This window comes from Aphelocoma coerulescens, chromosome 3 (assembly GCF_041296385.1).
Source record: "Aphelocoma coerulescens isolate FSJ_1873_10779 chromosome 3, UR_Acoe_1.0, whole genome shotgun sequence".
NCBI classification, from domain to species: domain Eukaryota; kingdom Metazoa; phylum Chordata; class Aves; order Passeriformes; family Corvidae; genus Aphelocoma; species Aphelocoma coerulescens.
The window spans coordinates 118,485,780-118,511,795 of NC_091016.1; the positions used below are offsets into that span (position 1 = coordinate 118,485,780).

General features: G+C 41.4%; 1 protein-coding gene across 3 annotated transcripts in view; it reads left to right on the forward strand.

The window, feature by feature from the left end:
- Positions 1-448: 448 nt before the first annotated feature.
- MFSD2B (MFSD2 lysolipid transporter B, sphingolipid) overlaps positions 449-26,016 on the forward strand; it is a 42,685-nt gene continuing 17,117 nt past the window's right edge. Inside the window, exons 1-6 of one of the 3 annotated variants that reach the window (XM_069011696.1) lie at positions 449-505; positions 5,766-5,882; positions 9,610-9,734; positions 16,638-16,761; positions 17,875-17,953; positions 21,874-22,043. In XM_069011696.1, the coding sequence (XP_068867797.1) occupies positions 464-505; positions 5,766-5,882; positions 9,610-9,734; positions 16,638-16,761; positions 17,875-17,953; positions 21,874-22,043 (657 nt within the window). In that variant the 5' untranslated portion in view covers positions 449-463. Of the gene's footprint in view, positions 506-542; positions 2,803-5,765; positions 5,883-9,609; positions 9,735-16,637; positions 16,762-17,874; positions 17,954-21,873; positions 22,044-26,016 lie in introns of those variants that run through there. The other 2 variants (XR_011150058.1, XM_069011697.1) reach the window with 2 other exon arrangements.

The following is a 26,016-nucleotide window of genomic DNA, read 5'->3' on the forward strand; positions in this document are numbered from 1 at the left end:
TGTCTCCACCGCCTCCCTGAGCAGCCCCTTACCATATCTAACCACCCTCATGGAAGAATTAGCAGCTGCTTGGGCGGGTGGTGTGTGAGCTCCGTCCAAGCTGCCAGCGTTGCTGTCCGGCGTGCTTCTACATCCCTGGACGTCGGGAAACCGCGCATCTCTTCAAAGAGGCAGAGCTGGCGTTTTTGGGGCTGTGGATGAGAACAGCCCCGGCCCCCTCCACCCCCGTGCCCCGTCCTTGAGCCCCGCACCCTGCCGTGCCGGGGAGGGACGGAGGGTGCGGGGGCTCGGCGGGGCGGCGATCCCCCGTGCCGGGACGGGAGGGCAGCGCCGGCGCCTTCGCCCCTCCAGGGCGCTGGGAGAGGGCAGCGAGGACACCGCCCGCTCTCCCTCCGCTCCGCTCCGCTCCGCCGCCCCGCCCCGGGCGCGCAGGTGTCGGACGGGGTGGGATGTTCGCGGTGCCATGGCGGGGGCTGCGAGGGACACCCCGGCGGGCGAGCAGGAGGTAGGGGGCTGCGAGGGTTCAGGGTGGCCGTCGGGGGGCTTGGGGAGCCCCTCGGACACGGCCCGGGGCGAGAGCGGGTCCCGCCACGCCGGCGTTTCGCTGCCATCGCGGGCACTCGGGGGCTGGGGCAGCCCGGACTCGCTGAGCCCGCCCAGGGTCGTGCGGGGCTTCGTCCGCGGCCTCAGCGCGTACCTGGAACAGCTCTTCGACCCTTCCCGCGGGCAGCGCCGCAGCCCCGGTGTTTTCCCTGGAATGCGCTGCGCGGGATTTACTCCCTGGCCGCTGCGGTGCCAGGGAAAAGCGCCTTCGCTTCCCATCTCCTGTCCCCTCCGGGGCTGCCTCCCGGACCGAGGCAGGTGGGATGCGGGAGGCAGGAGGGCTTTGCTGCCCCCGGAGCCTCAGCAACCCCCGATTTCCAGGCGTCTGTAGTGATGTGAGCGAGGGCATCTCATGCTGCCTCCTCAGACTCGGTGCTCTCCGGGGTAGGATTGGGAGGGAGGTGAGGGTGAGCGAGGACTCCTCCATTCCATGGCTCTTGAGGGAACACCAGGTAAAACTGGGAAGAGACAGCTTCCAAACAGAGGAATAAGGAAGCCTTCCACAACATGCTGGATGGCATTCAGCCCATGGAGATCGTCAGACACCAGGCACGTCCTGTTCGGGCTTTAATTTTTGTGTTTGGAATGCATTTGGGTGAATTCGTAGCAGAAGTCTGAAGATGTTACACAGATACACCGTCTTTGTTTCACAGAAAGAATATCCTCAGAAAGCACCACTGTATCCCACCTTACTCATACGCGCTTTTCTAGGTGTCTGCACGCAAGCCCTGCGCCTGTTTTTTTCCACTCAAGGGTGGGCTGATGTCACTAAGAAACCTAAAACCAGTCCTCAAGGTGCTCGGTGTGAGGGACCTGGGATGCCACCGTGACTGCTGCACTCGTGTTTTCAAGAGGCAGTTGTTTGGTCACTCACAGAACAGAAACATTACCAGTGTTAATTCCACGTTAAGAGAAAAGCTGACTCCAAAGCTGCTCCTCGCTAGCTACATTTCATTGTTTCTCAGATAAACCTAGACTAGCATTTATCTTTGAGTCACAGGTTTTGCTCTCTGTTCTTACTGCTTTTAAATTACTTGTTGGTTCAGTTCTGGACTCGGCTGATAGCGAATAGCTTTTTACAAAACGCGGCTGCTTCTTATGCCCATAACACAGTTGCACAGTTGTTTTCAATGTGCTAAAATAGTTTCTTCAGTAATAAGATGGTCTCCTATAAACATTGTATTCAGTTTCTGTTCTGTTGGGGAAGGGAAAATTTACAAGCATGGTTTTAACTTACAAGGGAATTAAAAATAAAGGAACTACAGTGTAGGAGAAGCATTAATTTTCCATAACAATGTTTAAACTTTCTATTTAAGGAGCAAAATCAAATTTCTCAGATATTATGCTTTCTTGGTTTGCCTTGAAACACAATTAAATTTGATATGATGGGAGCATGTATAAGTGCAAAATTGTCAAGTTAATCTGAGAACAAAATAAAAATTGTAACTTCATTTGACCTTCCTTCCTCTTACATCTCATGCCATCATCTCACATTTTTCCTAAAGCTTGTAGAAGCAATTTGATGTTGGCATGCAACTACACCACAGGGGTCTCGAAACAAAATTGTCATTGTACTCTTATGTTTCATTCCTTATTTGACCACTGCCTATGCATTCAGATCTCTCGTGATTTGTGGAGTACTTTCAGCTTGCTGACAAACCTGCACAGGTGAAGCTTTTACTGGATTTCACAGCAATCAAGCCCTTTGTGTTTTTTGAGGAGGCAGTGCAGCAGGGACACCCAGCCATCGGAGGAAAGCCCTGTGAGCTGCTGATAGCCAGCGCTCTGCTCAGCGTTATCCTTCCCGAGACAGTTTCTGTCAGCGTTTGTGAGCAATATCATGCAAAGCCAACAAAGGCTGGGGACTTGCTCCTGTAGGTCCTGTAACAGACAGCTGCCACGTGCATCTTCTGTGCTCTTAACTGTAGGAAGTCAGGGAGAAGAAAATGCTTCAGCTTTACTGGTGCAGAGTCCTACCTTCGTTTTACCCCTTTCCATTGCGTACTGAGGCAGAAAATGTGGTCATTACCATATAAATGCAGCATGGAGAAGCAAAAATCTATTATGGGCTGCTTCTTTTGGAAAGAGACACCAGAATGCAGAGTCTGAAGGGATGCTTCTCAGCAGCTAGAAGCTCAGGGACACTCACTGAAATTACCAGGCAGCAGATCTGCAGTGACAGTGGCATTTCCTTTCACGGTATGTGTCATTTCCATGCAGAACTGCTGTGGTGTTTATGGCTTAATGTACAAGCAAGTTCCAAAAGCAATTAGGCAAAATAAGAGGAAAGCAGGTATGGAACAGTGATGAGGATGTAACCCACCTTCCAGGGAGTTCATGAACTGCAGATTCCCTGTGTTTCTGTGGGTGACCAAACAGGACACTTCTGTATGCCACATCTATCTGACAGCTTGTTTTATTCTGAAAATAACATTCATAACCAAAATTTAATTAAAACTTAACTACTGCTGTGACCAAAGTATTAACTTTGCTTCAAGGTGATCTGGGAGCATGGTTCAGAGAGTAGCTGAGCAGCATTCTGGATGTGTGTGGAATTGCAGTGAGACTTCATAAAAAATAAACTAAGATTGTAAATCTTCTAACCATGAAACCGCTTTAAGGACAGGAGTTCCACCTGCAGCCTGTAAGTTCAGATCTTGGTTGACCATTTAGTGTACCACAGCTTTAATTAGATTAATTCTTAAGAACTTGACATTCTTTGTGTTCTAAAAACATTTTGAAATCATGTAAATTTTATAGAGGCATTTGCTTTTTCTGTTTTGCCACAGCCTTTGCTATTGAAAGGACAAGAGGCAGTGGTTTTAAACTAAAAGAAGCACATAAGAATGACATTCTTTACAATGAGGGTGTTGTGGCACTGGCACAGCTTGACCAGAGAAACTGTGGGTGCCCCACCCCTGGAAGTGTTCAAAGCCAGCTTGGATGAGGCTTGGAGCAACCTGGTTTAATGGAAGGTGTCCCTTCCCATGGCAGAGGGGTTGGATTGGATGGTCTTTAGAAGTCCTCTCCAACCCAAACCATGCTATGAGTCTTTGAAAATTACTAGTGAAAATAACTGTGAAAGCAGCATCGCAGATCTAAAAGGTTTTTTCCGTTTTTGAGGTTGCAATAGGATACAGGATTTGCGTAGCACTGGTTTATGTCTCTTGATTTCATCTAAAAGTCATCTTGCCAATGCTTAGAGATCAGGAGGGAAGATATGAAGGGAAAGAAAACTTTTAAAGTAATTTAATTTGTGGATGATGGAGGAGAGGCTAGGAGAAGGGAATGTCTAAAAACTAAAAAAGTGAGATGAAGTTATAAAATATGCAGCCCCTGGACCAAAGCTCAAGGGGACTGCAATGGGTCAAGCTAGCAAAATTCTGTGGACCCCACAAGTCTAGTAAAGCTTATATTTAAAAGGACTTATGTATGGAAAAAGGAGAGTTACTTTGTACAGCAAATATGTATATAGTCTGTTTGTTGTGTTTGCAATCACTTATCAAATTAAATAGTATATTGTTATGATGAAATCTGTCTTGTGACTGTTTATTGCTCTTTTTTTTTTTTTTCCTGCAAAGAAGAAATTTGCCAATGCAGAGTAAAGTGAGGCCTGCTGTGCTGATAACATTTTGCAGCTCATGCCCTGACAGTATGCACTTTCCTTGGGCGTAGCAATGGGATCCCACCCTGTCTTTTTCTGGGAAAACACAAAAAGGAAAGAGTCCTGATACTTGTGCTTGTTTGTTCACACCCAGTCTGATAAAACAGTTCAAAGGGAAATGTTTAGGTGATGAAAGGCTCTGCCTAGAAGTCTAAAACTTCTCAAAGCTGTTACAGAGTAAAGATGATGGGTTAGTAAATTTAAAAATGTTCAGAAATTAGGTAATGTGTCATAATATCATCATTGTGGTGGATTTCATTTCCATATCTCTATTTTTATCCTGATCTAACATAAGAATTACGGGCTTGTGTAGTCAGTTCAGAGAGAAGACAGATTCAGGATTAATATTTCTGCTCCTCTTCATGTCTCCTGGCTTCTGCTGACAGCTGCTGACAGCAAATTTTAAAGAGGGACCGAAAGCCTAAAAGTCAGAATTTTGATTTGATGTGTCGTCCCTCTGAAAGGAATGCAGGATTAACAAAGAGTCATTTTCTTCTTTTATTTTAAATTTTATGGCATAAAATTAAATGTTAAGATTTTTTTTTTTTTTAAAGGCTTTCCAGTATTCTGGAACTTCTACTATTAGAAAAAAAAGTGTTCTTCATTAGGATTTCTATTAGAAACTGGGCACTTTTTGTATTTTAATTACTGGTATGAAACCTTATTTTTAACATTTCTCTTATTCTTATTTGGCAGTTATATTCAAGAATATTCTTGGTGCTTATGGTACTTTTCAAAGCTCAAAAGGCGAATGAGAGAGCACAGTTTTGCAAATTTTTTAAAATACACTTGGAGTGATTTTCTAAAGAAGACTTGGGCCCAAAATCACTTTCCATATTATGCTAATTTTCACACAGATGTAGAAAAGTCAAGTCAAAAGGAAGATATGCAAAGTCAAGTGACTTTGCCAGTGTCACACCAGCATTTTGTGACAAAGGAAGGAACAAAGCACAAATGTTTGGGATCTGTTTGGTCTGCATTTGACTGTGGAACTTTCTGTGAATGTTGTTTAATTACTGTGGTATGAGGGTATTTATCAATTATTATTATCTCAAAGATTAATATGATAAATATTTTTTTTAAAAAGTAAAAGTTTTCAACCCTAAAAAATATTAATTAAACATTCAAAGACAAAACTAAGCTCAGATAATAGTGTAGCACTTCTCTGCTGCTTCTTGCTTAATTGTAGACTTGTTTCCTTTTAATAGCTTGTGAGAAGAAGGTAGGCAAGCCTGAGGGTCATCACAACTCACTTTTGGGAACACTGTAACCTGTTTTCACTGGCTGAATTAGAGAACAAATCCATTAAAAATCAAAGTAACGAGCACCCAAATGCCTGTTGATGATAGGGGTTGAGGGCATATGGATTTATTAGCGAAATAGCTGTGAAGCAAATACATTAAAGTGGTGTTAACTATAGACTTTAACCTTATCACTTATGTAGCTTTTAACTTGTGCACCTTGGTTTACTCACAGTTTGTTCTGCTTCCTCTCACAGGAGTACAGGCTCTCGATGTGCAGCAAACTGTGTTATGCCATAGGAGGTGCCCCAAACCAAGTGGCAGGGAGTGCTGCTTCTTTCTTCCTGCAAATCTACCTGCTAGACATAGCCCATGTAAGTAGCACAAGAAACATTTGCAGACTGTAGACTTAACTCTGATATTGCCAGCGATGTCCCTGGAATGATAAAAGGGGAATTAGCTAATAAATATTTTAAATTGTCTTGTTGTCATTGCCTCTAGCTGTTCAGCATCCTGGAAACCCCATAAACTTGTTCAGAATTTTTTTTTTTCCACTAGTTGTTTCCTTTCTGTCTTGAGGTGGCTGTTGTTCGCTTTTAGTTTGGGATCATTATTAGAACTTTGGGTGCTGTAGAGCTCACACACTTGCAGACACAAGGAAAATCAGTTCTCAGTGTAAAGAGTCAAAGAGTGTAAGACATGAGACATCTGAAAACATTAATAGCACCATGTTGAGGTTGTGAAGTTTTGTTCATTTGGTTTAGTTAAAAATCACTCCAGTTGCACCCAGTAGCCAACATCATTTCACACAAATTTTGTTTGGCTTGTCTAAGGTAATTTTGTGGCAAGGAAAGCAGAGTTATCCTTCCTGAAGATTCTTTGCTTCCAGTCTGTGGCTCTCTGGTGCAGAATCAGACCTGGTGAAACAAAGCAGTAGGAGTCATCCCATTCATCTGAGTTTCAGCTGCTCCAGCTAGATTTCAGAACAGCAGAGACACAAAGAAAATCAATCCATAAGCAATTTTTACTGTTTTGGATTGCCTTGGGTGCTTGCATGGTTACTAGGTGGGATAGAGAAAGTATTAGGATAGGAAAAAGGATTTTAGGGAATTGAGGCCAAATTGCAGGGACTGTGAGAACAGGTCTGAAACTACATGAGGGACTTCAGCACTGATGACTGTTCCTATTTGCTGGAAAAAGCCAGAAGGTTCTGGGTCAGATATCATTACCCATGCTGTCTAAAGACAGGATATATGACTGGAGGTGTCCAGAAGTTTGGGTTGATGTTTTTCCTATAAAAGTCTGGTATTAAAAGCTGACTTGTGACTTACTTAATAAAATTTGCAACACAGTAAGGTGGGCATGTACAACTGAGATCGTCATGAGTGTCTTGTTGAGATCAAAGTCACAAGATGTAGAAAAGGAGCCAGTTTTGGACAGCAGTGTCAAAGATGTGAAGTGGATGGTGTGGAATCAGAGCAGTTGGAGGCAGAAAAAGGAGCTTGGGGGTACAGGAGGGAGGTGGAGCAGCTCTGACTAAAGCTGTTGCCCGCTGACATCAAGGATGGCAATACAAGACATTGGAGATGATGAAGCAGGGACTGAATCAGAAAAACCCTAACACCATTTTCCCAGGGTGCTTAGAAATATGGGAATTTCCCCATTCTTTGCTTTTCACAGAAGCTGAAAATTCTTGAAGTAAGGGACTGTTCCTTCATGTGTTTGTGTGCATTGTCCAGAAAGCTGGGGTCCCATCCATGCATCTTTGGGCACTACCTAAATTAGTGACATCAAAATAATAATTTTATTACCAAGCTTCTACTGAAACCCAATAATTTTGCTAAATGTTTGTAATATACTTACACTTTCATTAAGGGGCTTAATTATTTGTTCCCTGATGGTTTAGTCTGTTCTCTGAAGTAGTCGTGCAGGGACAGGATTTATTTCAAGGCCTGATAAATGGCTTTGAAATCCTGTGTTCTTTTCCACACGTTTTCAGGGGTGAGGATGTAATTTTATAGTCACTAACTGGATTTATTTCTTGCCCACTTAGAGGGCAGAACTGTTTTAGCTTCTTGAGAGAATGTGGAAGTCACCAAGTGTAATCTTTCATACATAATCTGGATCCTTTCTAAGAAAATTATATTTATATTAATTTTCTGTAACTTACAGTTTCTCAATTTGAATTCCTTGTTCCACCTAAATTACCTGTATAGACTACAGACATAAATGTAACTCCAAACCACACAGGATCCTTGAGTCAAATTGCTAGAAAACACCAAAATTGTCTGTAATAACCTCTCAATAAAAGGATCCTGGTTTTTATTCCTTTTGAGATGGGTGAATTTAGCATATTTTGTCTTGTATTTTATTAATGCTAGAAAGTTTCTGGCATTGGTGCTGACAGACACTGTCTAGATTTAAGAGACAGGAAAATGCATCCAAGGGATGTATAAGCTGATACTAATGATGAAGACAGGGTGATTATACAGACTCCACTCCTAACATGAAAGAAAATTTGCTTTTTCCTCAAAGCTTTTTCCACCTCTGTGTATCTCATATCCACTTCCTTTCTGTCTCTTCGAGTTATCTGAACAAAACAATGTGGAACTCACCTAATTTGTAGTTTTGTGTTCTTGTGTCCCTCATAACTGCAGTATTTCAACCCCTCTATTTTTCTGACTGCTATTTTGTGCTTATTTTGTCTGCCCTGTCTCTTGAGGAGCAGTAGTGACCTGTGGGCAGTCCTGGTGCAGCCCCCACGGCGAGTCTGCCTCAGGGCTGGTGGACTACTTGCCACCCTGGCTGTGGGAGGACACGAGCCAGCAGAGGTGATGAGCTGGTGGTGACAGGAAGATTGGCTGCTGCTGCAATTTCACCTGATTTGGGCTAAAATGTAACAGGGGTGATGACAGAAGTCTGTGGCACCTGCCTTTTGTCCTGGTCATCCAGGACATTTAGAGGTCGCTGCTTCCTTCTTTCACCTCTGAGAGAACACCTACAGCAAATCCTGCAGGCAGGGGACCTGCACCAGCTGGAAGCCTGGTGATGCTGCCTGGGAGACAATATCCTGTGCAGGAAAGCAGGAGATACCTGCTCAACACCTGCTTGGTGTTGTATCAGCTGCATTGTCCAGCATGGTAGCACTGGTATGGTGAAGCACAGAGAGGAAGGGATCTTGTCTGCTCTCGCTGTTTAAGCCACATAAGCTGTTTCAGCAGCTTCTCTCAATAACTGATGTGAGGAACATTAATATTTGTATAGGTTTCAATGACTGCTTTTTTTTCAGGACTGTTGTTCCAATGACATGAATAGAGCACTTGGAAGAGAACCCACCTTTTTTTAATTATTGTGTGATGGGAATTCCTAAGCTGTGCACAGATATATGTGAAGAAATAACTGCCTTGCCTGGGATAAACTGTATTTCTATAAAGGTCCTCCTGGGTTAATTTCAGAGGTTTTTCTTCTTGGCCATTTTATTCCTTCGTAATCCATGAACATTTTTCAAGTGAGATGTGATGGACACATGCTGGCAACTTTGATTTGAACAGATGTGCCTTACGCAATTCAGTTGTCACCGCTCAGTCTCGAGTGGATAAAGTCTGTTGTGCAACAACCTCTTCCTCAGCCACATGTCACCAGTTGGCAGCCTTGTTGCTAATCTCAGGAGAGGAAAAAACATTAGCCCCCTCCACCATTTTCTAGATCAGGTCAAGATAAAGATCTGAGGAGATGGAGATGTGGGGGGAAAAAACAAGTGGGTAATTACAGAGGGACTCTGTCAGATTGTATGACTAAAACAAGGACTATGCTATTTGACTATCTGATCCATTTTCCTCATCCTAAACACATTCAGCATCTTCCCTTCCTTGCATTTTTCCCCTCTAATCCCTTAATTCACAGCACTTATCTCAGTGTCTCATTTGTTTGCTATGGGTAACCAATAGGAATTTCTATGACAGCAGCAGATGTGTTTTGTAAACGAACTACCATTATTCTTTAAAACACTGAGGTGTTTTTTTTCTGGAAAGTTGCTTTATGCTGTTTCATTGTATTGTGAAACAATGGATCTTGTTTATTGTATTCTGTCTGTACTTTCAGATTACTCCATTTCATGCCTCTTTGGTGTTGTTCATTGGCAAAGCCTCAGGTGCAGTGTCTGATCCTGTTGCTGGATTTTTTATTAGCAAAAGTAGATGGACAAAAATTGGCCGGCTCATGCCTTGGTAAGCATAAATGTGTACATATATTTACATGTATATGTGAATATTGAGTGTTGTGATCATACAGCCACCTCACTGAAGTAGTCAAGGGTTGTATTCATTCCACATATATCAAATAAAACCAAAAAATTGTCATGTCATCTTTAACTTATTCACGCATGAAAACACAGAAGAGATTTTCTACCACTGGAGACACAAACAAATAAAACCAAGAGACCATATTTCTAACAAAACTGGAAGCTGAGATCTAAAACTTTTCTTAAATCTGTGGTTGAATTTTCATCTCTGTCTAGATTTCTTTAGTTAGACTTCAGTCTTCCACAAAGTTGGAACTTATTTCTACTTATGTTCTAGAGTGCCTTAACTTGGAAAAGATTGGGCCATGCTAAAGGAACTCAAGGTCATCTATGCCACAAGGCATGTGTTCATTTGGTTTTTTAGTATTTTGGAAGTCAAGGGGAGATTGACTACTTTGTGAAATAGGGAGTCTTTAATCACTTTATCTCATACATTATAAGGAAGCACTGTAAGATATTTTGAATTAACTGGAAATTTTGAATTTATATAACCCACAAACTTGGTTTACAACAAAAATCTAAGAGTAAATGTTGTGTCCTGAGCAAAGAAGTTGGAATTTCACGGAAAAAAAGCCCAGTTTTTTAGCTGGTGGCTCTCTTGATGCTGTGCATTTTTACGACTGCAGAAATTTGTCCATGGGCAGCTTATATCTGACAAAATAGAGAAGGCAAGTACATGTTGGAAAAAGGCTGAGATCAGCTGCTCTTTGCCCAGTAGGAACAGGGCCTTCAGGTTGAAGTTAAGCTTTTTGTCAAGTCTCATTGGAAAAGAGGAGCTTGCTGCTGTTTTGCTTATCAGGATTTGGTTGGAGGCCAGGTAAATGGTGTGGTTTTTAATGACCACTGAATTAACCAAATAAGAAAGCTATTCAAAAAGAAAGTAATGAAATTTTTATGCAAATGCCATTAGAAGTGTTCTGATGCTTTTTTTTCTTAAGTTCTCTGAAAATACAGCAAGTGCATGTGTTTGTTGTTAGTGTTAAATTGCTGTTAGAATGATTCCTGTCCAAGCACAAGCATGGATTTATCAGCCCTTTTCACTGTAAACCAGCTCCAGCACATCTTGCACTTCTTACAGGAAAAGTGCTTATCTAACCCTGCCTTTCATCAAACAGCTGCTTGCTTTACGAACAATTTTGTCTGGGGTTTTTTGGTAATGCTAATATTTTCATGGGAGTTTTATTCCTAGACTTTGAGACTCAGGCCATTTTTATACAAAGCAAAAAATGAGGCTTCCCTTAGCTTAAAAATACTTTAGTATTTTGAAATTTTTCTGACTTCTTAATAATCTAGAGTGAAGCAATGGAATTTTTTCAGTCAGAAAAGCTTGCCAGCCAAGCAAGAACATTAGTAAGAGAGGTGAATGTTTAACTGTCACTTAATACTGTCCTTAATATAATACAAAGTCATCAATCACTTATTTAATGGCTTTAAAAGGCAGAAGCAGACATTGACTTGAAATACTGGTTGAACATTTTGTCAAAAGAGATGATAGCGGACAATCAAATATTCAGCAACTCCAGCAAGACTTTGAAAACTCCCTGGCATTAGAGAGGAAAGGAAAATATGGGAAAGGGGAGAACAATGCTAAGAGGGTTGTTGATAAAAAGTTGCACGAAGAAGTGACTGAAGATACTTAGTGTGGTGACTCTGCCTGAAACCATCTGGCTTTTGGAGAGGAAGGTAGATTTCCTGAGATGTTGTTCCGGTTTGGCCAAATTTAGAAATATAATATATCCTCTGAGAGAAGGCACAACTACCCCTTCCCCCCCCAGGTTCGGGAAAAAATAAATTTTCCTCGAAGGAAAGTGAAGAAGATAAAACTATTTATTTACCAAACACACGGGAAAAGGAAAATAAGGCTAAATAATAAAATGTTTCACTGTGGAGGAAAAAAACCTGGGAAAGTGTTAAGAGTCCTCCCTTTGGTCTCCTCGGAGCTGGGGCTTGGGCCAGGGCCAGGCCCTCTGTGCCCGATGGAAAGTCCTCCCCATGTGCTCTGAGGTTGAAAAAAACAATCCAGTATAAAAGGGAGAAAATCCGGAATTCCAGAGAAGGAAAAACAAAGTCCAACTCTCAGTCTCTCTCTCTCTCTCTCTCTCTCTCTCTCTCTCTCTCTCTCTGGAGAACAAGAAACTGAAACAACTGGCCAAAAGCTGACTGGAAAGCAGCAAGCTGGGTGCTTCCTCGCTCCCCTGCCGCAGCTGGGAGAAAACCCTGCTATCTCTGTGTGACCTTGAACAAGCTGCAAACTGCCCTGAAAAAGTTTTGCTCAATTTTTTCCTTCCCCCTCTCAGGCTCAGTTTAGAGGCACAGAAAGGCACAAAAATTAATTTTGGGCATAGGCAGCGATATGGGATACACATCATAACGTCACCCCAAGACATTCCACCCCTTATCCCATATTGTTGGCTCAATGCCCAAACTAAGATATTCTAATTCTACACACACATTAATACATATATATATATACACAGCTATATACGAACAGTGACAGTGACAATCAGCAAGCAGGGGTATACAAGCATTTCACACAACAATCAGATCTCCCTGTGGTACACAATGTGTTGTTCCGTCTTTCTGCATTACCCACCATGTGCAACCAGGTCCCTGAGCAAAGACCACCCCACGGGTGGGTTTGTCTGCACTCGAGGCAGAATTTATCCACACAGGCTTTCCTAACAGACCTCTGACATGCACTACTGGGACCTTATCTCCATCTGTTGTATGCAGGGATTCAGATTGGGCTGGACCAGCTCTATTGGTGGAACCTCGGGTGTTAACTAACCAAGTGGCCTTTGCTAGATGCTGTTCCCAATTTTTGAAAGTTCCCCCACCCAGTGCCTTCAAAGTGGTTTTCAACAATCCATTGCACCGTTCCACTTTGCCTGCAGCTGGTGCATGGTAAGGGATGTGGTACACCCACTCAATGCCATGTTATCCTTCTTTCCCTGGGCCTGTATCTTAGAGGTTCCTTCATGGGAATTGGACATGCCATTGTCTTTTCCATCACTTCCAGCAGTTTGGCTACAGGCAACTGGAGCTACTTCCTTTTTGGTAGATCCTCCTTTCTGAGACTTGCGCTCCTTCAATTCACTCACTCGTGCTGCCAGAGCAGAAGTGGGTTGTCCACCCCACTTCCTCATGTTTTCCCCACTGTCACACAGGAAATTCCACAGCTCACTTCGTGGGATGTGCCTTCTCTCTGGGGAACGTCCGCGGAGAAGGCACTCTTTAATCTCCTGGTGATTCTTCTCCATCTTATCTTCCATTTTCTGCATACGTGTTTCCACAGCTGCGATTCTTGCATGTATTGGGCCATGCACAGAGTCTGCATGTGCTCGGAGCTTCACTGCCATATCCTTCACAGTCTCATTTGCACCGTAGTCCGGTTTCATTATTGCTAAAGCAGAAGCATATTCTGGTGGCCCAAGGTGTATGAGTTTTCGCCACATGTATGGAATAACTCTGGCCCGGTCTGGACTCCTCAATCCTGGGTCATTTGCAAAGACAACCTCTACCACCCCTAGTTCTCTCAGGTGTTGGATCCCTTGTTCTATGGTCTTCCATGGGGTTTGCTGCATGTAGAGATCATCTCCACACATATATCTTTCAGCCACGCCTGTCAAAACTCGTCTCCAGACACTGGTAGAATCAGCCCCCCTTTTCATCGCTTGGTCAATCACTGGATCATGTGACAGGGATCCCAAATGCCTCGCTTCAGCACCGTCCAGCATCACATCATCACCTGCCGCATCCCAAATACAGACCATCCAACTTATTATGGATTCGTCGGACCGTCGGGTGTAATCCTTTCTTAGGCTGTAAAGGTCCTTTATGGACATGGACTCAGTAATGGTTTCTGTGCCTGAGTCAGTTGGTGGTTTTGAGGTCCCTTCCCCTGCATCATCATCATCTTTCACTGGGCGATCAGTTTTGGTGGTGTGCTTCTTCCTCGTGACCGGAGCCACTGTCAGTGGCTTAGACTCTCCATCTGGTTTGGGCTTGCTGTCTGGTTTATCTGCAGCCTGAGTGACTGGGGTATCTGCAGGCTTTGCTGATTTATCTTCCTGTCTCTCTACCATTACATGCTGCAGTGTGCGATAGGCATATGCCAAAGCCCAACATATTGCAAGGAGCTTGTTCTCATTGGAATTGTCATTATATTTCTCTTTCAGATATTTCGCCACCTCAGCTGGTTTCTGAACTTGTTCAGGGGGAAACTTGCAAACCATTGGGTCAGAGAATTTCTTCAAGATTTGGCCCATATCCTCCCATTCCCCACACCACTCAGGATGTTCCACCTCTGGGTCAGGTGTCTCAGCAGTCACCCTGGAAATCTGAGCTCTCATTCTAGACAAGCTGCGAGACATATGGAGGAAGCTTAGGAGATACAATACCACGAAGATGATGTCTTTAACATCCAGGGGAAACTGAACATTCTCAAAAGATAACCTATCAAATTTAAAGGGAAGGGAAACCTCGTCTCCTCCTCCTCTAACAATCTGGGTGCAATTACTAATAAATTCCCAAAACAGGCTACCGAAGCTAGGACTGGGGTTAGGACAGAGAAACCACTTATCATACACACTCCGAACAGCTGCCCGTACCTCTGTCAACTTCTTATAAATCATTATCACCGAGCACAGGAACAGGGAAATCCTGATTCGTCTCCCTGCTCTGTAAAATTTACATATCAGGGACAAGATTTGAGCAAGTTGTGGATAGGCAAACAACCCTAGGGACCAAAAAAAAACCAGTACCTCAATGAAGCCTAAGGACCAAAAAGACATGAGTACATCAAGCCAGAGAGACATTATGAACTCAACCACCATGGTGATTACTTTACCCCAACACAGAATAAGTAAATTCAAACCAAAATGTAATTAGCACAGTTTTTTCACTTTCCTTCGAGCCACGCAGTTGGGCGCCACTAAATTTGTTCCGGTTTGGCCAAATTTAGAAATATATCCTCTGAGAGAAGGCACAACTACCCCTTCCCCCCCCAGGTTCGGGAAAAAATAAATTTTCCTCGAAGGAAAGTGAAGAAGATAAAAACTATTTATTTACCAAACACACGGGAAAAGGAAAATAAGGCTAAATAATAAAATGTTTCACTGTGGAGGAAAAAAACCTGGGAAAGTGTTAAGAGTCCTCCCTTTGGTCTCCTCGGCGCTGGGGCTTGGGCCAGGGCCAGGCCCTCTGTGCCCGGTGGAAAGTCCTCCCGATGTGCTCTGAGGTTGAAAAAAACAGTCCAGTATAAAAGGGAGAAAATCCGGAATTCCAGAGAAGGAAAAACAAAGTCCAACTCTCAGTCTCTCTCTCCGGAGAACAAGAAGCTGAAACAACTGGCCAAAAGCTGACTGGAAAGCAGCAACCCGGGTGCTTCCTCGCTCCCCTGCCGCAGCTGGGAGAAAACCCTGCTATCTCTGTGTGACCTTGAACAAGCTGCAAACTGCCCTGAAAAAGTTTTGCTCAGTTTTTTCCTTCCCCCTCTCAGGCTCAGTTTAGAGGCACAGAAAGGCACAAAAATTAATTTTGGGCATAGGCAGCGATACGGGATACACATCATAACGTCACCCCAAGACAGATGTGTTAGGATTTTACCCTTGTTTATGTTTTCCATTGCTATGGGTGAACTGTGGGCTGGGGACCAGAGTGACAGAGAATACCAGAACCTGGCACTTTCCTGGTAAATGTTCAGCTCCCAGTGATGCTGTCCATCCCAAAGAGCAGTGTGGGAAAGCCATTGTTTTACTAAACTATTTACCCACATTACTCTTTTGTATTCCAGGTTTTCAGTTCACGATTGCAAAATAATCAGCTGACCCCCAATGTCAGTAGTGCTGTTGTGAAGGGATTAATCTGTTTTCTCTTTTATGTGTTTGGAAATTTTTTGTTAGGATCTTGGTCATCTAAATACATTGTTTGATGCCTGATTTACAAGAATACCGGATAGCCCTGATGCTGCTGCAGCTCAGACTTTTAGGAAATAATAACATCTGACTAATTCTGTGTCATGGAGTTTGACAAGTGCTATTTGCCTGAAATAGGTTTTAGAATAATGTAATTAATTGCTGGTTAATGGCAATGTCTGGAATATAAGTTTCTGTGGTTCTTTTTTTTTTTAAAGCCACCTTTTTCTCCAGAAGATGATCCTTTTGTGTTTGAAGTCATTAGGAGTTAAAAGGAGGAAATGATCATATACCCAATTAGATACTGAGTGTAGGAGCTTTCCATTGTCTCTTATCCTTTTTTCAGTATTTTTAAGTTTATCAACATATTTGTGCTTGCTTGAAGCAGCAGTGAAGAGACTAAATTCAGGGGAAAACCAAAGGTGCTAAAATTAGAAGAGGGAATCTCAGTAATAAGTAAGCTCATGTAAAAGTTGCTAGAGTATGCAGAGGCATAATGACAGAGCTTAGTTTTCAGTGGTTCTGTCTATAAATATGCAATCTGAGACATGTGCCAAGGAATGGCAATATAGGTGGGCTGTTGCAGTGCATGGGCAAGGAAATTTTGTCTCTTCTGAGAGGGACATTAATTTAAGTGCAGCTCTTTTCTTTCAGATTTGTTGGGTTTTTTTCCACTTTATGGAAGTATTGACATGTGTATTTATGTATTTTATATTAGTATTAATATATTTTATATTAATCTGTGTATTTAATGCACACTAACTCTTGATATTTAAAAGCATGACATTACTTCAGTTAGAAAAACTGCGCATAAAATAATAAATCGTATTATATTGATTATTAGCAGGAAAACTTAATGTGCTTTGCTATCATTATGTTAAGATTCCTGATGTGTGTGTTAATCTTCTTTCCAGGGTGCTGGCATGTACACCCTTCACGATAGTGTCCTACTTTTTTATGTGGTACCTGCCTCCATTTGTATCAGGAAGAGTTGCTTGGTACCTGACTTTCCACTGCCTTTTCCAAGCACTGACCACAGTAAGTAGATTACAGGTTCATGATGCTCTCAGCAGTAACTCACTTGTTGTCTGTCTATATTAAAGCATTCATATTCAGTAAACTTGTTTTCACATTTTACTTCAATTTCTAGTGAGTTTAAGGGACAGGCAGGTGTCCTTTTATCAAACTTTCTGCTGGTTGATGGTTTCTGCCAATGCTTTCTCTGGCAAATGAACTGCTAATTCATCTGGGTTACCACCAGTGCCCTCAACTCGTTCTTGTATAGATGTTTAGATTCCTAATTCCAGTTAGACATCCAACTTCTCACAACTTCTGTTCTCAGGAGCAGATTAGGAATTCTGTATTCCTGTGTTAAGCATCAATATTTCTCTAGGTCCTTTTTCCCCCCAGTAGAAAGATGGTCCAGAAGACGTCCATTATGGTTTTAAATAACTTCTTCCCTCTTTCTTTTGAAAGAGAAGCACAGATTTTCCATGGTGGAGTTTTGAAAATGTACACACTTGCCATGTTTGATGGAGGTGAAGAGAAATCCATATTGTACAAACATTGTAGGATGCAGATTGTAAGACTTAGTTTGGCTACAGATCTCTGGGGTGGTGGGAACACCACAGAGAACTTGATTGTTCTAGCAGGTTTATGTCCCAGTTCCACTCTGCAGTGTTCTTAATTTATTCTTAAGTTAAGGAGTGTGTGGCAAAACGGTGCTGAAGACAAAGTAGTTTTCACTATTATCTCCTGGATTTACATAATTAGACAGATATTTGAAATATTTTGGGTATATGTGTAGTCTTCTGGCTTGAATAAAGTGGAAAACTGTATTTCCTCTTTATGGCTGTGCTTCCTGTTAGTTAGCTCAAGCTAGGAACATGATGGTGTCCTAGTGCAAAGAAAGCCAAACTTCATATTTTATTTTTGTTATTTGTCTTCTGAAAGATACTGATTTCCTTTTATATGCTTTACAAACCAGACAGAAGCAGGTCTTTGTGCTAAAAAATTGGTTGAGGGTTCTAAATGTTCTAAATGAATGTTCTAAATGAATTCTGAGGTCCCATTAAACCATTTTCTTGGATATCAAAGGAATACAGACGTTTTACCCTGACATTTCCTAAGTCATCTTTTTTCTTTCTGTAGTTGTTCCAAGTACCATACTCTGCCCTCACCATGTTTCTCAGCACAGATCAGAAGGACAGAGATTCTGCAACAGCATATCGTGAGTGTGATCTGGGCTCTCTCTTGGGGATTAGGACTGAGTTTTACTGAAAATCATTCTTAATCTATAGGAAGTTCCTCATGATTTGTGTCCCTAAACTGGACTTTTATAAGAATGTTTTAATATGTGATGAAAACTAATTTGTCTTCAAAGGAATTGCATTTTTCTATCTAGATAGGAGACATTAATATTTCATTGTCTCAAATTGTCTGATTAACTATAAAACTCTTTTTGGTTTATTGCTAGCCAGAGGAAACAATAAAAATCACTCTTAACCAAGCAAGGGCAAGGAATAATGATTTCATTTAAAGGTGATTTGTAGGGGGAAAAGCAAGAAACATTCAATTAAAGTAGGTATGAAAGTCATTGTGAGGAGTTTGTTAGTTTGGTTTTATTTTGGGTTTGTTGTTTTGTTTTGTTGCCTTTTTTTCTTTAGTTCATATTTCCTTAGATTTATGTGTTTCATGTTATATTCAAATCCCAAACTTGTTTTCTCTGAAAAAAAATTGAGAACTCATAGAACCAAGACAATTACCCTCGCCAAAAAGGAGAGTAATTTTGTGTGCATGTTCACACCAACTGAAATCTCTTTTTTCATTTCATGTGTGTTTTTTTAATTAATTCTGACATACACCAGATAGTTTAAGGGCAGATCTTGTTGTAATATAACTAGCACTCTGCTGTATTAGTTAAAAGAATGAGGCTTTCCTGACCATATCTCTGGCTCTTCAACAACAAAAACCAGACAAACTTTTTTCCTTTGAAGCAAATCAGTCAGACCAAAGAAAGTGCAGTGAAAATATTTTCAAGATTTCCTGTATAGATCATAAATTGAATGCAAGAACAGATTGCTCCCCTCCTGCTCTCAACTCTGTTTTCTTGCCTTCTTTACTGTGTAGCTGCATTAAGCAAGGTAAAGAGAAATAAGTCAAATATTACATGAAAGACTTTTCTATGTCTTAACTTGTCCTTCAGTGTTGCTTTAGAATAACTTGTAGGTTTTTTTGTTGCATCTGTTTTCTCTTCCTGGCAAGATCCCTTTTCTCTTCCATTAGTCCTTCTAACCCTCAGCATACTTGATTATGTTGAAACCCACAGGGGCACAGTGAAATAGATAGAAAGATAAAAATGTAATGTCAAAAATTCTATATACAATGTCCCCTGAGCAACCCAATCCCTCTTCTGACACATGGAACAGTTGTAATTTGCATTATCATCAACTACCTTTAAGAAAAAGTCTAGGCTGGCAGTCACAGGACAGGACTAAACAGCAGGAGATTCCAGTTGTGTTATATTCTTTGGCACTGACTGTATTCTGAGTCATCTGGCCTAAATTCTAAATAAATCCCTGTACCTAGTGTTTTCTATTGTCTGGTTTTATGTCTTCAGAGGCTGTGATCCAAATAAATGTGCTTTCTGATCTGCTAGTCCCATGCAAGGCTTCACAGGCACGTGAAACTTGTGCTCATAAAAGCTGTTGAACTCCGTGGCTGAGAGGTGTCACACATATATAGTGTAATTTTATTGTTCAGAAAGGGTTTAACTTCTGAGTGTACAGCTGCTCTCCTAAACCAAATTAAGGTGGTGGAAAGAACCATAGTTTTGACTTTTCAAGTGTTGGTATTTTTGTGTATGTTGATATAATATTTGTTTGGAGCAAAGTTTTCTTGTAATGGTTATGATTATGTGAGAACCTTGGGTTTTTATCTTTTTCTTTTTTCGTAAGTGTTTTACTTAGACACTTTTGCCTCTCTTTGGGCTTCATAGAGGATTCTTCTTGTTGATAAACTGTCTTGGATGCAGTCAGTTGTTCAGGCATTTCTTCAACTGCTAAAGAAAAACAACTGTGTAATATGAAGTGTGCTCTTAAAAATAAGGTTGGGATCAGAGGATCCATTACCCTCTGCTGGAGACAAGAAGAACTACTCATTATAAATTTTATTCTGCTGTTGCTATGAATGCAAGGTAGAAATACTGGATTCCCAAGTTGCTTTAACATAAATCCTACTTACATTCTGGCCAAAATATAACCTACTTCAAGGTACAATCTGCTGGCAGATCAGCTTTCTCGGCTGATGTGGAAAGTAGTACATCATAAATTCTGAGCACACAAGAACTTTGAAGGATACCTGCTTCTGAGCTCTTGCTACTACTTAGAAGACAAAGTTTCACAGTGGTTGCATTTCTGGTGCCTCTAATGATGCTTCTGAGTTTTATTCTATACAAGGGCTTGATAAAATGCAGATGTAGAGCCCTAGACAAAGATTAGAAATGTGTAGGTGGTGTTTTAAATGAAAGGTGTGATTTTAGTGGGTTGCCTTTGCACTGAGTTTGGAAGCTCTTCAACGCCCAACTGAGACCAGTTTGTGTCCAAACACTTCAGACCAGATTGGGGTTAGATTTCCACCATCTGCCAGCATTTTTGTGTGTATGGACTGAATTGTAACATTGCTGGTAAGATTGGATGTGAAGTTTGGGCAAGGAGCTTTTTTTACTTCCCATTGGTTTAAATGAATGTTACATGGCACCGCAAATTTTCCACTCAAAAGCATTTGCAGTTTGTGAAGAAAGTAGCAATAGTTTAAAAGGTCCAAGTCTCCTAGGGAGCCTCTCTTCCCTTTTCCTTACTGGATCTTGCATAGCTACACACAGTCTGCATTTCTGCACTGTCTGAGCCCCTCGCAGTCTGTGTGCATTGCTGTCCCTTTAGATGGTGAAGAATTTTTATTCCTTTACAGGAGCACACGAACAGCCATGTGTCTGAGGTCATCTAGGAAGGCTATTATAGATCAGGAGACTTGAATAAACATGAGCCTAGGAGCTTTTGAAATGCCTGTCACTTCCCGAGGGGAGTATGATAGCCACCAGGACACAACCTGCTCTGGAAGCATCCCTTCAGAATCCCCCGTGGTGCTTCTGAGAAAGGAACATGGGACTCTGGGAGCCACTGAAAGAGAAAAAATAGAAAAAAAGCCTGAATCTTGGGTCAATGAGAGGTCCCTTCCCTCATAAATGGGGAGACTTTGCCCCTGTCGTTAATCTGTTCATCCAGTCAGTCCTATATATCTTTATGCAAAATGTGTAAGGAGTCTCTGGAACTAGGACAGGAATTCAGTACCTCCTGGCCATGGGGATGCTGGGTATGGTCATATTGCAGGGAAACGGGCATGGTAGGCTTGAAATCCCTCACAGTGAGGAGGGTCTAGAACCCAAATTTCTCACCATTCGCCTCAACAGAGCTGCAAGATGTGGTCAGTTTGTTGATCAATTTCATGAGATGATGCCCATGGTTAGATTTTTGCTTTCCTAAGTGGAGGCTTTGGTTATTTTTTTAGATGATTTTTTTTTTTTTCTGGTGAGAGTTAGTGATCTGGATCATTCTCTGAGGTAGAGGTAGATAGTTCTGCCTGACTCTGGTCTTAGGCAATTAAGAACAGCACCTGCTGTTTCCAAGAGCTTTGTAGCTGTACTATTTCCATAAACCTGAGGTATCACTTTATTTTTCAGATGGAGGACTCAGAGGTCTGATTAGATAAGTGTTTCACAAGTTACTGTCAAGTTTGAGATGAATAGTTTCATATCATGACTCCAAGTCCTGCTTTGGAGAAAATGGCATTTAAAAAGTAGTTCCACTCTGGTCCTCGAGATGAAAGATCTCCACATTATCCCCTTGTGGCTCTTAATCTCAGCATTCAGCATCTCTCATGCAGCTTGTGTGGATGCTTCTTTTCAAAGCTGATCAGAAAAACAAATGACAAAACTCTTTTTCCTTGAAACTGTTCTATTACTGACCTTCCAGTTCTGCTGTTCTTTGCATTGCTCATTCCTGTAAAAGGAAATTGTTTGATGACATTTCTCTTCAGTGAGACAAATGAGCAAGATTCTCATCCTCAGTGCACATTTGTGCTTCCGTTTTTTAGGAATGACCATGGAAGTGCTTGGGACCTTGATCGGAGCTTCACTTCAGGGGCAGATTGTGGCCAGTGCTCATGTCTCTCCCCACTGCACTGTGAATCCCTCACTAAACACCACTGACTCCTGGCATGATGCTCCCGTCATTCCAGATCCCTCAGATCCCCTGTCTCATCAAGTAAGTGTCTATGGGAACACACTGAAATATACAAAATACAGAGAAAGGTGGGGATGTTCCTCTAATACCATATCATATCCATCTGGATGAGCATGAATGTGACTGCCTCGAAATCAGTGATGTTGGAGCTGAGGCGGTGACCCTGTTGCAAACAGTGCTTCCCATCTTTGCTCTCTTTGCAACCCCTCCTCAGTGTGACAGCAGAATTTCTCTGAGGAGCTTTGCAAGAGGTGCCAAACCTATAAAGTAGCTGGGAGGGACATGGCCATCCTTTGTTTTCACTAGGGGCTGATTTACAGTTTACAGAAGCTTAGAAAGAGAAGTTTAGTTTACCCCTCCAGAAATACTCCATCCAGTTCTGTAGTGCCCAGCGGAAGAAAGACACAGACCTGTTAGAGCAGAGCCAGAGGAGGGTCACAAAAATTGTCAGAACGTTGGAGCACTTCTCCTGTAAATACAGGCTGAGATTTGTTCAGCCTGGAGGAGAGAAGGCTCCAGGGAGAATTTACTGCAGCCTTTCAGTACAAAAAGGGGGCTTTTAAGAAAGATGGGAGAAACTTTTAACCAAGGCTTGTAGTGACAGGACAAGGGGGAACGGTTTTAAACTGAAGGAGGGTACATTTAGATTAGATATCAGGAAGACTTTTTGTACAATGAGAGTGACAAGGTACTGGCACAGGTTGCCCAGAGAAGCTGTGGATGCCCCATCCCTGGAAATGTTCAAGGCCAGGTTGGATGGGGCTCAGAGCAACCTGGTCTAGTAGAAGGTGTCCCCACCCATGGCAGAGGGGTTGGAACAAGATGATCTTTGAAAGTCCCACCCAACCCAAACCATTCTATGATTCTATGAAAAAATGTTGGCTATAGCAGGATCTTTCAGTTCAGCAACACTGCTTTCCAAAGGAGGTACCACTGGAGATGTCCTGTACAGATAAATGGCAATTTTGTGAACGAAACTGTAAGTCCTTTCTGGAATCTGTACTTTTGTGAAGGTACAAAGCGCTGTTAAAAGTAAATGTTTGGTAACAGGCAATTAGTGGGGGCAGATCTCAGTGGTTCACATGTGGAATGAACCTAGGGATCCATGCTCGTTTGTATAATTTGCCATGGCAGACTTTTCCTGTTATTTTGCACAAATAATTTAATCTCCTCATACTTGACTTTTATATTTTTTTGAGAAACAAAGAAGGTTTTATATCTGGGAGGAAAACCTAAAACCTGATCCAAACCTCAGTTAGCACAATTTGATAGTCTTCAATTGTTTCCAGCGGTCTAGAAACAGGCCCTGAATCAAACAATTACCTTGTGTAGTGGGTTTTACCTTGTGTAAGCAGCAGATTGTTGGTTCCATTTTACCAACTGCTAGATTCATCCTTTCTTTTTATGCTTTGATCTGTTGCTCTCTCAGTGCTACCAACCAATATATAAAATACCCTATGAAGAAGATTCCTTGACCTGAATTTAATCTCAAATGCTTGATGCAAATGAGGAAGTATATATTTGTGCTCTTCCTAATGTGGTTGAGTAGCTCCTATTATCATGCTTCAGCAGCAGTAAAATCACAAGCTAAAGGCATGGTTTTTTCTATGTTTTGAATTTGCATACTCTGGCATCAGCACTGGTGGTCCAGGAAAGGGAATAGTCCTGGCCTCACCCCATTCCCAGACGCTATTCTCTTTCTCTGTTCCTTATTTTTTTTGGCACAGGCTTCTCATAGAGCTGATCTGGGCAACTGTCTGAGGACAGCTGGGCTGCTTCTCTAAGTGGCCATACCATTTTATGGCTGATTAATGTGTTTTGGAAGATGCTTGTTTGGTAACTTGTAGTGTGTGTTTTAACAAGACACAGAATGTCATCCTGTCTTCCTTTTTAGCTTCTGGGACAATGGTTTGATGTAAAACACTACTGTGTTTATTACACCTCTGTGAGTTGTCAAGTAGCTTGACAAGTCATGGAGCAAGCTGAATTTCATTGCACAGCAGATTCCCTGTTGGAATCTGCTTCAGACCAAAACCCCCAATTTCTATTTTGAAATCTCTGAAATGACTTTCACATAAAAAATGACACAATCTTGATTTATTTCCTTTCTGTCTAATTACCTGTGCTTTCCTGTCCTTTTTGAGGTAGGAGGGAGATCGAGAAAGAAACGGCACAATGACTTGAATGTCAAGTCATTTTTTATTTTTTAAAACTAGTAAAAATCCATAGCATAAAGTAGCCAGAGTTTGTAGGTAGAGGCATTATCTTTCATTAAACTAGATACTAAAACTGGGAAACTATGGGAAAGCTTTTAGACACAAACATTTTTCAGATCTGAAGAAGTTGCAGTGTGACTGGAAACCTGTCCCTTGTTCACACCACACACAGCAGAATATGCACCTAATTAATTGCACAGTAAACAGGAGATGTTGGATCTTGAATTTTGGTTGTATGACTGATGGACATTGAGTTACAAGTTGAGGCAGGACTAGATTATATGAACTTGAAGAAACTCCATCAGGAAATATTTAGAAGAGGGCAAATCTTGGCTTTCTGTTAATGCCCTTCAGAAGTATGGCCCTGACCCTTTTTGTTACAAGGACTATTTCTTCTCTGCTCAAGAGCACACCTAGTTTTAAAAACCACTTAGTGAACAACTGATATTATTTTGCTCATTATTGAAAAAAAGGAAATGGAAGAAATGGTTATTTTTAAGCTCTCCTGCAGTTGTTACTATAAGCTTAGGAATGTATCTTTATTACTGGAAACCAAGCATGGGTATTGATAAAGTTGTAGATGGGCTAACAAGTTTTGTTCAAGGGTGGAGAACCTTATTTGGCCTACCATGAGTATCCTTGATAGTGTAAGCTCAAATAACATTTAATGATGGCCTATGACATACAATATTTAATTCAAATGCTTCAAGCAAATTAACAAATACGTAAAAACAAAATATAAAATTCACCAAGGTGTCCTGTTACTATCCTTTTTTTTCAGACCGTTCTCTCCTGGCTAGGCTGCATTTGAGGCTGAAATTGTCTTGTTTAAGTGAATTCAGGCATCTCCCCTACTGCACTCTGTATTCTGTGCAGGCCATGACCAGCAGTGTGAAAGTACTCTGTGACATAATTTATATCTCTGATATAAAAAAATCCCACACCTTTATCCCATATAAAGAACATTCCTTTATTTCACCATGTTATTTTCTGAAATGTAAACATCTTAACAAAAGCTGTTTTCTTGAAAATCTTCTATTCTTACATGGTTCATCTGAATATGTTTGCACCTATACTAAGTGTATTTATATTTGGAAGTGCATTCTTTTAATTGCATTTTTTACCACCTTCTTAGAATTATAATAATTTCATCTACAATATATAACCAGTAATTTGGAATTCAGTTTTCCTATCAAATAATCACTGTGTCATAAAGCTTTTAATCAGCACTTACTTTATCTTTGATAACACACTCTAAAGTAAATTATTACATCATACTAAAGCAAAATATTTTTTAAAGCTTTAATCCAAAGTCAGTGTAGTCAGAAACAATAAATGAGACCTTGTGGTGTGGGAAGCATCCTTGGAGGCTTTGCTCCCCTGGATAAAAGGAAGCAAAGATTTCTGAATTTGCTTGAATATTTCCCTAAATAACTGGGAAAACCAGCATGCAAGCTACCATATACTCAAAACATTGGCATGTAAGTATGATTTCTAAAAGTCATTATTATCATTATTATCATCATGTATAAATGCAAAAACTGTAGTAACTATGTTTACATCAGTACTGAGCACTCTCCCATCCACCATGAAGTTCCAAGTTGCAGTCTGTGTAGCCAGATCAACTGGACTTACTGAAAATTAGAATCCCTCTGTGGATTATGCATGGTTTTGATTAGGTGACTGTGTGTGTCTGTAGTTAGTCTCAATATAAGCAAATTTTTAAAACATTCAGGTTGCCAAGACAGTAACCTTTTTGTTCACAGCCTCTTTTTTTT